Source organism: Chenopodium quinoa, unplaced genomic scaffold (assembly GCF_001683475.1).
Source record: "Chenopodium quinoa cultivar QQ74 unplaced genomic scaffold, ASM168347v1, whole genome shotgun sequence".
Lineage (NCBI taxonomy): Eukaryota > Viridiplantae > Streptophyta > Magnoliopsida > Caryophyllales > Amaranthaceae > Chenopodium > Chenopodium quinoa.
Genome location: NW_018742815.1, coordinates 4751784 through 4766517, shown reverse-complemented (window position 1 = coordinate 4766517; position 14734 = coordinate 4751784). Strand labels below are relative to the sequence as shown.

The 14734-nt window shown below is 33.9% G+C and overlaps 2 protein-coding genes across 3 annotated transcripts; one reads left to right on the top strand and one right to left on the bottom strand.

The window, feature by feature from the left end:
• The first annotated feature begins 2448 nt into the window (after positions 1-2448).
• On the top strand, positions 2449-4143 carry LOC110725841 (extensin-1-like). Of its 2 annotated transcripts, XM_021905305.1 has the most exons (3): positions 2449-3033; positions 3109-3618; positions 3903-4143. In XM_021905305.1, exons 1-2 carry the CDS (start codon positions 2487-2489, stop codon positions 3582-3584), a joined length of 1023 nt encoding a protein of 340 aa, XP_021760997.1. In that variant the 5' UTR covers positions 2449-2486; the 3' UTR covers positions 3585-3618; positions 3903-4143. The 2 variants fall into 2 exon arrangements, with proteins under 2 accessions (XP_021760997.1, XP_021760996.1); XM_021905304.1 differs by having other exon boundaries at positions 2450-3618.
• Positions 4144-6804: 2661 nt separating this feature from the next.
• Positions 6805-14674, bottom strand: LOC110725840 (RNA-binding protein 2-like). The gene is made up of 6 exons (XM_021905303.1): positions 14338-14674; positions 9313-9449; positions 8921-9194; positions 8764-8825; positions 7890-7971; positions 6805-7338 (listed from the first exon to the last, which is right to left on the bottom strand). Exons 1-6 carry the CDS (start codon positions 14414-14416, stop codon positions 7235-7237), a joined length of 738 nt encoding a protein of 245 aa, XP_021760995.1. The 5' UTR covers positions 14417-14674; the 3' UTR covers positions 6805-7234.
• Between the last annotated feature and the right edge of the window lie 60 nt (positions 14675-14734).

Here is a 14734-nt window from a genome sequence, read left to right as displayed (position 1 = left end):
TGTAATAATAGTTGTAATTTCCAAACTCTTTAGGCATCAACTAATTGATCAACTTTCTAAATTTTGCTAAACTGTTAAGATTAGTTCTTGCTTTTGGGGTATGGCTCCATCATCTTCAATAATGCCTTCCCCCAAAATAAGGGTTCCTTTCTTCACTTACTTATCTCAACACCACCACTACATAAACTTCATATAGTCACACCGTCATTATCTCCTCATGCTCTATATTAACTTTTATTTTGTTTAGTTTGACTTTTACCACCCTAGTAATACATTACTCTCAATCCAAGCGTATCATTAGCTTAATTACAGAACGGGCAATTCATACGATAAACAGTTTGTTACACTATATTACAAAGAGTAATGTACACTAGGTGCACCTGAAATTTTGTATGTATAACTAATTAATTATATATATAGCGAATTTGTATTTTTTTGAGGGAGGTAAGAAGGAGGGGAGCTAAAGGACATGTAAGTAGATTGATAAATCTAAGTACATAACCTAATCATAAATTAGGATTTTTCATTAATTAGGCTAAACTCGAACTATCTTGAGCTTAAAGTTTTAATCATCTCATTAACATTTTTAGAAGGAATAATTACTCATTTTAACTACAACTAAGATGTATTGAATTTTGTTTTCAAAAAAGATGTATCGAATTTTTGTAAGGGACAACAATATAAATGTTATCGTATATTCATATGACACATAATTGTTGTAATCTTCCATGACTTGTTAGTGAAGTTACGCAATCTAGCTCTTACATATTTATTGATTTTAATTAACATGGAGTGTATATAATTTAATTTTTGGGTCCATAGATTATTTAATGACAAATTATTAGTTGATCCTTGATATACATAGATCGACTTAGGTGTGCCATGAGTACGTCTGTACGTGTTTTAAGTATGTTTATTTTATCAGTTTCGCTCGTTCAAAATTCTCTAAATGATGGGGAAAAATAAAATTAAATCTTTAGTTACCTTTAAGTGTACCTAGAAATACAATAGAGGTGCTGAGGTTTGATGAAGAATTTGTTTATCAAAGGAGTATTGTAATAGCAACAAACTTAACTTGTAAATAGTCGATTGATTTCTTGATTGATATATTTCTTTTCTTATCATTTATTTCCATTTGTAAGAAAGTTATCTAACTAATCAAGCTGGAGGAAAGTTTAGATATAAACGTATGCGAACGAACAAGTTTGAAGTTTTAAAATTTTGGAACTCAACTCTCAAATTGAAGTTTTAATTGAATGAATATTTTATTTGATTTCATAGCAGTAAACGTTACTTCAAAAAGATTATATTCTGAATGCAGTCCAAATATTAGTTCAAAGCTAGACATTATTACGTATATTAATACAACATTTCCATAGAGAGTGAGAGATAGCTCAAGTGGTTAGAGTTTCCCTCCCGCTTCTAAGAGATCTTGGGATCGATCTCACCCTGCCCTTGTGGCTCTCTAAACAACAGCAACAACCAAAAAAAAATGTGCATAATGTTAACCCGTGAGTTGCAATTAGCTAGCTAAGTTTGGAAATGTTTATGTAATATCTAAGCTAAAATCTTATTTACATAGCTGCCTGCTTATATATATAATCATACACTCAAAAAAAAAAAAACAATTTCAGTGTTACTCTCTCACATTGCTTTATATATTAAGCTAAGGTGACAAGACTAAAAACACATCAATACAATTATACAAAGTTATGATAATTTGTGGTTTCAAAAAAAAAAGTTATGATAATCTGTATTTATAAAATCATAATTGAGAGAGTGAGGGATAACTCAATTAAATGGTTAAAGATTTTCTTCCGATTTTAAGTGATCCTGAAATTGAATCTCTTCACTCGTCCTTGTTGCTCTTAAACTACCAAAAAAAAAAAAAAATTGAAAGAAATGTTACATAATTTTGGTAAATTAAATTGTAAATATCTAAACTTTATATTAAAAAAAATTGCAGATCAAATAAGCTATTCTATGGGGGCCCACTTATTAAAGGATAGTAGGTAATTTGTATTTATTATATTTTCAGAGTGTTTATTAATTTTATAGATTATCACTTCATATGCATCTATGCATGGTATGAAGAGAGCTTATACAATATTCCTGTGATAACCTAAGTCAACAAAAATCCAGAAAACTGGGCGAATTAATTAAATAAAAATATCATAGAAGAGGAAGGCTACACCAAATAATTGATACCTTTTGCAGAGCTTGCAGCCTCAACCCAAGCAACTTCTAATTATAGTAATACAGAAAGAATATTATACCCCCAAAGTCTTAACTCAATTAATATGTTTCATACCATATTAATATTAATATAATTAACTTTTTTACTGAGGTTAATTTTATGATACAATTATTATACAAGATTTGTATTTCGTACGTAGAAAGTGACAAGGTAAAATTTGTAGCTATATAAAGGATAGTGTGCTTGGGGTTAAAGCATAACCAAATCCTTCACATTTTAGTAAAAAAACATGGGAAAGTTGGGAGGAATAGCCCCTCTCATGGCCACTCTAGTAGTGGCTTTTGTAGCCCTTACCATGCCATTGTTGATCTCGGCTGATTACAAGTATGCCTCACCGCCGCCACCACCCTACCAATATACCTCGCCGCCACCGGCTCATCATGAAATGCCTAAGGAACACTACCCACATCCACACCATGATAAGCCTAAAAAACATTATCCACCTTATCATCATTATGATAAGCCCCCACACCATAAAAAGCCTAAGGAACATTATCCGTGGCCAAAACCTTCTCCGGGTTACAAGTCACCACCTTACTATTATTCACCACCATCTCCCGTGTACAAGTCTCCACCACCAACCCCGGTGTACAAGTCTCCTCCTACATACTACCCCCCTCCGACCCCAGTCTACAAGTCTCCACCACCTTCTCCAGTGTACAAGTCTCCTCCTACGTATTATCCCCCTCCAACCTACAAGTCACCACCAACTCCGGTATACAAATCACCTCCTAAGTACTATCCACCTCCAACCCCAGTTTACAAGTCTCCACCAGTTTACAAGTCTCCTCCTACATACTACCCACCAACTCCTGTCTACAAATCCCCTCCAGTATACAAGTCTCCACCAGTTTACAAGTCTCCTCCTACATACTACCCACCAACTCCTGTCTACAAATCCCCTCCGGTATACAAGTCTCCACCAGTTTACAAGTCTCCTCCTACATACTACCCACCAACTCCTATCTACAAATCCCCTCCAGTATACAAGTCTCCACCAATTTACAAGTCTCCTCCTACATACTACCCACCAACTCCTGTCTATAAATCCCCTCCAGTATACAAGTCTCCACCAGTTTACACGTATCCACCCCCAAGTCCGGTGTACAAGTCCCCTCCACACTACTACTACCCACCTCACCCTATCTACAAATCTCCCCCGTTTCACAAACACCCACCGCACCACCACCACCACCCAATTTACTCATCTCCACCAAAGTCGCACCATCACCCGTACCCTCACCCCTATCCCCACCCTAAGCCTGGCTACCATTCACCTTCTCCTCCTTATGCCTACACTTCTCCCCCACCTCCTTACCACTATTAGCTTGAGTTGACTCTTGTTTTAAGTTATTGACAAGGTAACGCTACCTAATATTATTAGGATTGGTGTAACATTACTAAACCTTAATATTAGCATTGCAACATGCATGAATGTATCGATCTTATTAAAAAAGTAAAAACATGTTTTAAATTTCATCCCTAGACGATAATATATCCGTATCATAATATATTGCGTATTTACAATTTTACATCACAATACACATTGATAATCTTCATTATTTTGTGTCTTTGATATTTATGTATTTAAGAGATATGAAATGAGATAATAACAAGTAATAGAATTATATGATTTAATTTGCAGGTAAATGGCAGCTATTTTATTAATACAAGTTCAGAAAAACGGCACGCAAGTAGTCTAAGGGAAAGAAGGAGAAAAACCAGACTGTATTGTCATAATAAATCAAGTTATTAGGGAGTGAATTAATTTCTTGTATTCCTAGGGTTGTATTCAGTTTCCAACTTATGCAACTCAAGCATCATGTAATAATATGTTTGTTATAAATTATTATAATTAATAGTGCTTTTCATTGTTTAAGATACAACATAATTCCTCCTATGTCCTGAATTAATAACATTCGAATTGAAGTATGATGTTTATCACTGTTTTAAAAATAATTTAGCACAAAAATAATTTAAATTTATGAGTTAAATTAACTTGCGATAGAGAAAACTTTATTACGAAATTTCTTATATTACTGGTCTGATTTACTGAACTAAGCTGAACTTAACTAAATGGAGCTTAACTGAACTGAACTGATGAAATGAATAGTTTATAAGAGAAGAAAATTAGGAACTGAACTGAACTGAACCTGAAATTAAGCTGAAGAGAACAGACCCTACATACAAATTAAGCTAAGGGTAAGTTTATCCCCAAGACTGAGACTTTTACTTCAGACTCTGCCACATCAGATTTTCACTAACTTTTAATTACTTTTTTATTATTCAGACTCATACAAGATTGTCTCCAATTTCACACATTATTCCAAGATCCACTCCAGATTTACTTATCCAATTAATATTTATAACATTAATTTATTTATATATTTATTAATTATTTTAATATGGTGAGTTGGCAACTCACTATTGGACAACATAATTATTTTTGTCCATTTATATAGTCTCAAGATGGGTTTTAGAATCCAAAACTCATCTCAAGACTATATGTAGTCTTGATAGAGATTATTGCTAGAATCTTGCTCAAGACTTGTCTAAAGACTCATCTTAAGACTAGGGATAAACTTACCCTAAGGGTATGCAATAGGTTCACATGGCACAAAGAATCTAGTTTCCAAGTTCATCATAAACATATTTGATACTAGTAAGAATAAAGTTGATCAATTTTTTGGCATAGTACTAGCTAGTAGATAATGGCAATGAATGAAGAGAATTGAAGTAAATGCATCTCAAATTGACTTTTCACATAGAAGGCAATTGTCATCATTAAGTGCTCTTTGAAGAATTTTTTTACCATTTGTGTTCACTCTTTCAAGCACTTACAAATTCCTAACAACAATTTAAAAAGGTATGCCTGAGGAAATTAACTCTCTTTTATGCTACTTGATGTTAATTTCACATTCAAAAGTTAAATTAAAGTTTCTTAGAATTCATAGTATGTGTAGTTGAATGATACAATATTCGACTTACAACTAGAGCACCAAAAGCTAGAAACTTTATTTACTTTTTTTCTTAACAAAGTCTCCTAAGGGATTTAGATTTTATTTTGTATTTATAACATGGTACAACCGTTAAATCATAATTTTTTTTATCTAGCTGAACAGATATATATATATATATATATTAAACAAATAATATGTTATTGGTCATTATTAACGGGTAAATACAAATTAATCTCTGAGATACACAAAATTTGTTTATCATATGGCAATTTTGTAAATAAATTAACAACTTTTTCAATAAAAGTGGATCCCACAATGATGATGACTGAATAAAATTGTTGATTTATTTACCAAAATGTCATGTGATAAATCAGAGATAAACTGAAGTTTCCTAATTATTAACTACAAAATTCCAACGTGCATTCAGGCTTTTAGATTACATCTTGTGCCACAAGTTAGGAAAAGGTATCTTATGGTTAAAAACTTTTCTCAAAAAATATCTCAAGTGAAGCTTCAAGCCTCAAAATAGCTTTTCTATTCCCGACACCACTTATAAACACTATTTCAGTGTTTCGTAATAGTGTTTCGTATTTACTTGATAAAAAGCTAATTAAAGGTTGATTACCTTCTTATATTCCTTTTCACCCCACAAATAATAAGTTGGTAGAACAAAAGTAACAGAGGAAATGCCATTGAAAATGAAAGAATAGTGAAACTAATCATTGACTGCTTTGTATAGACAGCTCTATATAGTGTACATAGATTATAATTTATTAATATTTCCAACCTAAGAGCAAACTTATAAATTACTTAGAAGGGAGCTCTAACGGTGTGTTTGGATGGAGGGAAAAGAAGGGAAGGAAAATGGAGAGATGAGGTATCTTTCATTTGGATAACAAACGAGGAAGGAATGGGAATTAGAGGGGAGAAAAATGGAGGGATTAAATTGTAGGAAAATGATCCCTCCCACAATGGAGAGATTTGGAAGGAAAACTCACAATTCTTCCCTCCCCTCCCATTCCTCCCTCCCCTTCTTTTCCTTCCCCTTTCTTTATCCAAACACAGTGTAAGAATAGAGTATATCAAACAAAATTAACCAACATTTCTTTTGCCATCATCCCACAAAGTCTTAGGCGAAACAGGGATTACAAACAAAGCGATCAAGGGTAGCTGTCTTGACATCTTCCACGTACACAACCCTAGCACACCACGGAGCAGTGTCATTGTGCTTCTCTCCCTCCTCCATATCCATGGCTAACTTAGCCAAGTAGCCAGCAACATAGTTTGCTTCTCTAGGAATGTAAAGTATGTAACTGAAGCTGAAATTTGGGTTCCTTTTGAACGATTCCCCAATATCAGTTTTATTGGAAATTCGAAGTTTTTTTTTTGGCTCGGACTGTTCTAGTTCTCTTCAATACAGCCCAGTTAGTCCATTTTCCCAACGAGTACTGATGGTCACTTCCGTTTTGCAAAACACTGGTCTTGTATTCGACGCTAAAAATCAATAATAGATTAATAGGTGTGCCAAAATCAGTTTATGAATAAAGCAATTTTGGAACTAAAAACTTATGTAAGCAAAGCAGATCATAGCGTATCATCAAATTTTGCATCTTTTGAAAACCATGTTTGGAGCATAAGAATTAGCTATCTCCGACCAAGTAGCTAGCCTTGAAATAGTACCTTAATAATACGCTCAATTAGGAAATAGCTGAGCTAATGCATTCGTTGGATTTATAGCTATTAATTTACGGTAATATAACTAAGATAAGTAGCACTCAGGTTTAAACAAAAACCTGCCGTAAACTACACATCACACAGCGGATGCCAGAAATTGAAGTAAAGGCTAACAGATCTACGCCACTTCAATCCAGATGCCGATATTTATCTTCTTTTCCTCATCTCTTCCAGCATGCTCTATAACCTTTAAGGCAGGCATAGAACCATGATACAATAGGGCAAAATAAACCACCAAATTGGAGCATGATTAAGAAAAAGCGCACTTGCCCCATCTTATTCACTAATGCCTCCCACGAGATCCAGCACCAGATCGAGGACCAGGGTGCCGAGAGAACTGTATGCGTAGATAAGCAGAATCTCGATCATCTTCATCCATCTTGTAACCTGTCAGTAGGGACTAGTTATTATAACGAGTCATTATAAATGCAATGCTTGAAGACAAGCCACAAAATAATTTCTTTTGTCCTAAATGTCACATTGTCCCCACTGTTCATAAGCATAATTTTACCAATACACTACAATAATTCGCCTATTCAGTCTATTCTTCTTACTAACCTTCCCCCCCTCCCCCCCCCCCCTCCTATCTCTCTCAAATAAAAAGATAGCTATGCCCATTTTAAAAATCTAATCATAATTTAGCTATATATATTAGGAAGGGTAGCTCTCTTAGAAAATCTAAAACCAGTAATATGATATTAATCTCCTAACAGGGGAGATTATAACCTTCAGTCTAATTAATGTATCAACTGAAGAAAATGTAACAAAATTTCGCAGAAAATGGAACTTTTCAGTCCAATTCAAATATTAATTGAAAAAACTGTAACACTTCTTTGTGCTTCAGCAAGCATTCTCAACCATGGCCAAACTACTTCAACATACGAGGAAAGCTAGTGTAGTGGCCTAGCATGGCTAGCAGGGACTAAATAATCAATTACCTTGCAAGGCACTTAAAGCTGTAGCAGCACAGGCTGCATCAACAAAATCCACAAAACAGAGGATGAGAGGATCTCCTCCGCGCTGCATAACAATAAGCATAATTAAATTGTATATTGGCAACAGAAATGCAAATATAATCAGATCTAGCAATAATTACATTACCAGAAATAAATACAAAGAATATATGTAGAGTTTGGGTCATACTTATCAGGTTTAAGGTTGGTTTTTGGCAAAACTTTCAGCAGACTTCCAAGATATTCACTCAAGTAGTTTAATTCAGGTAATATCAGCTAGTCAGGTTCTAGGGTTAATTGCACCTTTGTGCTGTTTTTGCAAACTGGGTTGGGTTCAGACAATTCAGCTTAATTTATGTTCTGAAATGCAATTTTTTAAAAACCTTTCATGGGACGTCAAGATTCAAGTCTGTTTTGACGGCTTTGACTCAGATTGGGTTAGGGTTTTTCAAACCAGGTCAATTTTGAGATTCCTAAGTGCAGAATACAAACAACAAGTTATAAAGCCAAATCAATAAGTAAATTTTTCACACCCAAAAATATCACATCTCATTTCCCTAAAACATTTAATAATCAATACACCAATACTTTGATGCTCATGACTCTGGCATTTCTAGTCAATGAATTAGTCAAATTGCTGAAAGTTTATTTGTAAATATTCCTATTTTTTTATATAAAAATAAAAATAAGAAAAGAAAAGCAAGGTACAAAAAACAGTACAATTTTTTTTCGTTATAAGTGAAACAACAATCAGAGTAATTGAGGTCAAATAAAAAATTTTAAAAAAATAATAAATAAATAAATAAAGTAGCAACCAGTGTATGAAGAAATAAGGAGATGAAATCGATTGCTCACTTACATGCTTGGACTCCTTGGTCACTAATCGTACTTCTTTATACCCCACAAAGGGGCGAAATATATCTAGACTAGTTAAGAAACTTATCAAATAAAATTATTGATTCTGTCATAATGCAGTATAACTATATGTCGTCAAGCATGTGATGAAAAAAGGATACGAGCTACTTCTCTTTTACTGCTATTCGGAGGAAGTCCCTCGACATATAGAGTGTTTGAAGCGTCGGAAGGAAGAGGTACAGTTTCGCGTACAGGTCTGGCCAACGTATCAACTCGCAGCTGACCCCCAAATCCAACATCTCGTCCATTTGATGCTGCATCTGGGGCCATAGATCCAGGGCGGCCCAATAAAGATGGTTCTCCCACTGAAATACCCCTTCCCAATGAAGCTCCTGGAAATGTACTAGCTTCTCCAGCATTGTAGGATGGAACTTCCTTTGGTAGAGAAGAAGGGAAAATGAAAAGAAAAAAAAAAGTAGTGTGCACTTCAGCAATTAGATGGATAGGCCAAACAGAAAACGATAAAGTGTCTCAATAGGATCGAAGAGACTACCGTTCTTTGGAGATAACGGTCATACGCTGACCCTAGTGTTTGTGAGTCCTTTGCAACCCTGGGTCCTCCTCGTTCATCGTCTCGTATTAAATAGTCACGCATATCAAGTGCAGGTGTTATCCGTGAAGGAGGCAGCTCTGTGGGATCATGATTAAAATTTTAGTTCAACAGAATTAAGGAGATTAACTCAATAGCCCTATGCATGGGTAGCAGAAATGAGTTTCATCCTTGTATGTGTCCATTTCATAATTTAACCCTAAAAGGTACAAGCCTATTGGCAGAAAGATGGCCACTTCTTCAAAATAAGAGTAGGGTAAATATGAGTCAACTTTGACCAATATATTGTCAGTAATTTAAAATATCTTCATCACTAGATTGTCTTAAATATACACTCATAAGATTAAAATTATTAAGTTCTTACAATAATATACTGATTATAAGCAATTAATCTTGATTAACCCATGACTGTTGAAAGTTCCATTTGGCTATTTGTATTGTGTGTGGAAGCACAGTTTAAAACATATGTTTGGTAACATCAGATGTTAGATGTCCCTATGCAATGACCCAAATTCTGAATATAAAAAACTTGCAGCCATCCTGAAAAAGCTACTGAAACTAGCATTCCATTTAGGATGTGCTAGCTGAAAAGTCATTTACCATACTAGAGAAGAAAAAATGGGAATTCAAGCCTTGCAATGCAATTAACTCATCATTTTGGAGTTCTTAATTGAATTTGTGATAGTTACTGGATAGTGGCGCATTTTTAATTAAAGTTAGTGGGATGGTGGATACTTATGGGCATTATAGAAGTATTGCATTTTGTATGTAATTTGAAAAGACCTAATAAGACTAGAAGTAGGATGAAGGGAGTGCTAGACAGGTATAGCTTAGCTAACAACTTTTTGCAAGTAGTAAACATAGGACCAAGTCCTATAAACTTGCAATCTAATACCTCCAAAAAAAAAAAACAAACAAACAAACAAAAAAAACCATCTAGTGGGCCTCTATGTGACATATTACTTTACTCTTTTCTGTACACATTTCTCTCTTTTTTCATCAAAGTTGTTATATACTTATATACCCCTCCATTCTTATTGTTCTACTCACTTTCTATTTTAGGACGTTTGTTATAATCTACTCACTTTGCATTACTCTATTTATGGCTTACCCCATTAACTATCTTACCCCTTTAACCCCATAATAATTATACCTTTCCGTAATCTCTCTTAACTTATTCTAACTTTTATTACCACAAACCCACATTTTTACATTCTCTCTCTTCCTTTATCTTACACCCACTCACATTCTTCAACGATTTCTTAAATTGCGTATCTATAGTATATGAGTAGAACATAAAAGAAAGGAGGTAGTACATGTCTCCTTACTAAAAACATTTACAGCGAGAAAAAATAAAACTTTAATACCTTAAAAGGTAAATACGAGTTTAGTTGGGGACATCCTGAATACGATATAAGGAAAAAAAATAAAAATTAATCGGAGAATGTATAAATTAATACAAATGTAAATACTCCCTCCATTTATAAATACTTGCTCCACTTCCTATTTCCAGACGTTTTTAAATACTTGCTCTATTTCCTTATTTGGAAAGCTTTTACAATATTTAATTTATTTCTCTTAACTAGTGGACTCAGCATAAATTGTATTTTATTAATTTCATACTCTCTCTCCTTCAATTCTCTCAATTACTTTTGATTTTTACAATTTTTTATTCGTCCACCAACCCCACTACCTCCATATTTTATTACTTTCTCTAATTTCTCCTAAAACTCCGCGCATGGAGAAATAGAGAAATGGAGCAAGTATTTAACGGAGGAAGTAGCTAATTGAAACGCTCATCAATCTCCAAATTTATAGCCTTCTTGAGACAGGAAAACAAAAATAAAGCAATATCAACTCCAAGTATCATGCAAACTTAATTCTCACTCAAAAAAAAAAACCTACAATATCATCCAAGTTACCAACAGCTTCATAGACACCATTGACCAACCCAAAAAACAAAGGCCCAAGGAAGAATTATTCTAATAAATTAAGAGAACTTTATGTAATTCTCTGACATATCAACCATGTAACCATCACCTTCATAGCTTGCATTCAAGTTTTCGTTTTCCAAAATTGGTTTTTAATACTAATGAATGAACTTGTTAAATCAGAAGCTACATAACACTTTGCAATAAACTATATCTACCAGAGCAAAAAATACTAGTGCTATGAAACAACACAGTTACCAATCAGCTAAATTCATATAACTCCAGTAGATTTAATCTTACCCTTCAACAGTTTACAGTACCTATAATGCTATAAATATTTATGTAATAAGTTTAAAATTTTAAGTCACAAACTCCATAAGAGGGTAGGCCTACTTTACTCGTCCTCATTCTTTTTCATATTTAAAAGCATTTATATGTATCAATATACAGAGCAGGAGAATCTATAACGCAACACATCAAGCAAAACAACAAGAAAACAGAAATACAAAACATATGCTGATTCTATTCACAAGTCTTTAGAATACCATATGTCCATATTTAATATTATAAATAGGACTACAGGAAATAATGTACTAGTATATAGGTTGTTGGACTTGTTTTTATTCTTAACACAAAACTCTCCAAGTCTCCATAATAAACATATCTAAGTTGACATATGACCTTACATATAATAAAGCTGGAGATGAGGATACCTTATGAAAAACTTGACATCAAACTCAAGAAACTCATACCAGCACTCATCATCCACAAAAGGCCCTTGTGAAAAAAATTTACTCTCCAGTCTAAACCCAGAACCAGAGTATAAGTTGGCAACCTCAATATCACTATCTCTGTATCTCAGTTAAGGGTGTAAGAGCCAATCACATAATTGTCAGAAGAAACCTTCTGATATCCAAAAGTCCAAAATAATATCAAAGATGGCTTATTATCAAATTTGGCTTAAATTAAACTGTTTCGAGACAGGAGAACATTTACACATGTCAAGCATAAGTTAGCCCTACATTAAACACCAATTATGAGGGGGACGCACAGCTTGCTCCATCCATTAATTGTCCACAACAAACCCACAACCAGTAGAAGTTATGAAAATAAAGACTTTCAAAAGTCTAAACCTCAATCCAATAATCCATTTCTCAGTCTAAAAACAAACATTACAAAAATCAAATAGCCCTTTGATTAGTCTTGCATATAGTAATGTCCTCCTCCAACACAAAAAGTTATGATGATCATAGTCATATCTGAATCATATTGTTCTTTCTCAGAGAATTCTATCAAAATTAAAGTTGCTATTAATCGAAATTTGAAGGACTGACAAAGTTGAACTTGAAAAGTGATTAGTGAAAAGGGATATAAAATTTGGGTAGGGGTCTAAGAATTCAGCTTATTTCACCTGCAAAAGTGGATAAATTTTCTTTCATATGCCATGAATACTTTAAAGCTTCCATCCATCTTTTTTTTAACAAGTGATATACTATGTGGTATTCTAGTTGGCCTACCCAATCTTTCATGAGCTTAATAGAAAATCATCACCTTAACTAAAGATTTTAATTTCCCAAGCTACACGTCAAAGTGCAAAGTTCAAAATTAAATTTTCCAAAAAGTGGATTTAGTGTTATTCACCTCCCACTAGTTTATCACATAACCTTTGTACTAAGCCCCTCATTCAACTAACTGAAATTTAACTAGTTGCTATATCAATACTTTGAAGAAGCTTTATACTAATCACTCTTTTGCCAACTACGATGCACTAAATGAATCCTGTGGTTTGTTCTTTAACAAGGTAAAACAGAGCTATGTGTTCCAAAATCTAGCAATCAACAGCAACTAACATTGTTCCATATTGCTTTTTGATTAAAATGACCTTGGGTGCCCACTCAGTTAACCTAACGAGTTCCAGCACAGGATTTTCCCATCAATAACCATACCAGAATAAGCCTCCTTTTTTATCAGATCCTATGCATGGATATTGAATCAAAATGATGCTTTAGAAAATTTTCCAACAGATCATATCATACACACATTAATTTTTATCCAACTATAAAAATTACTTCAACGTCAATCAATCAATCATAGCCTTAATCCCATAAGTGGGGTTGGCTACATGAACCAAAAGTGATTATTCCATATAGTCATCCACAAAAATCTTCCTCTTCCATCCCTTACAATCAAATAGCTCATTCTCATGCAAATCCCTTTGCTTCAAATCCATTTACTTCAACATTAATGCGTAAAGCCATTCCCTAATGCTGACTTGTCAACAAACTTCCAAAACAAAGATAAAGATAGTCCGTGGCAGTGTATCATTTCTCATCCCTATTTACAACCCATTTTCTACGTATTTCTCTCTTTTATTCTCTACGATCTTTCTAACACACACCCGCCTTCCACCCACTCCCATCCCCACCCGACTAAAATAGCTCCAGAAAGTCGCAATTCACAAAAGGTTATTGTCATCCAGACTCTTGTAGAAAAGACCACACCCATTTTTAAAAAAATTCAACTTTAATAAAGCGAATTCATTTCAAGTTCAAAAAAATAATAACAACGAAAACCATGTGTGGAATATCAATTTTGTCATACTCCTACAAATCTCCTGCCACTGGAGAAATAAATTTCTCTTCTTTAGCATCAAATGCTTCTTTGATTAGGAACAGGCTTGTAATTTAACATGAAACAAACATCTTAATCAAACACGACGAAGAAACCGAAACGCAAGACAACAATTACAGTCAATTTACAACTTTTTACGCAATGAACAAATCACAATTTCACAAAGAGATCATTGTTTAACGATGATAGTGTTTTTTCCCAAACCAAATGTCAATTCCTACCGCGAAAACAGCCTTACAGTGTGATTTGAAATCGCAACAAATCAATCAACCATATTTTGATGAATCAACTAAAATTAGATAAATCAACCAATAATTACAATAAACAGGATAAACCCTAGATTATAAACAATCGCCAAATTCAAATTCATATAGCAAAAGAAAATTTTGAGGAGAGAGGGAGTTACCGTAATCGTTGCGAGGGCGTTTAAGCATGCCAGAAGACGTATACAAGGGTCCCTGTCGACCCCAAACTCCATCCGCCATTGTTGAATTTTCCAAAAGCTTGAAGATTTACAGAGTTTCGAAACTTGATTTGAGTGAATTTGAAGTTTTAGGAAAACCTAAATTGAAATTGGGGAAGAAGATTGAAATCGATCAAGAGGTGGTGTTGTGAATTTCAGGCATCCAATAGTGATTGGCAGCACTACAATAGATCTCAAATACGAGGAGGATATCAACCCCTTAATCACGCTTGTTTGGTTTCACTAAATGTTAATCTCAGACATTAAATGGGCTCCCTCAAAAAAAAAAATGTACAAGTATGTATAAAGAGGATATCCCTCCGTTTTTAAATATATGCTC

Bases quoted from the DNA above. Each gene is read 5' to 3' on its own strand.
- LOC110725841 (XM_021905304.1), top strand. From the start codon at position 2,487: ATGGGAAAGTTGGGAGGAATAGCCCCTCTCATGGCCACTCTAGTAGTG.
- LOC110725840 (XM_021905303.1), bottom strand. From the start codon at position 14,416: ATGGCGGATGGAGTTTGGGGTCGACAGGGACCCTTGTATACGTCTTCT. The intron at 8,826-8,920 runs GTATCCTTTTTT...TAACTAGTCTAG, and splicing joins CAGTAAAAGAGAAGTAGCTC to ATATATTTCGCCCCTTTGTG. The intron at 7,339-7,889 runs GTAATTGATTAT...CCCTACTGACAG, and splicing joins AGCTTTAAGTGCCTTGCAAG to GTTACAAGATGGATGAAGAT.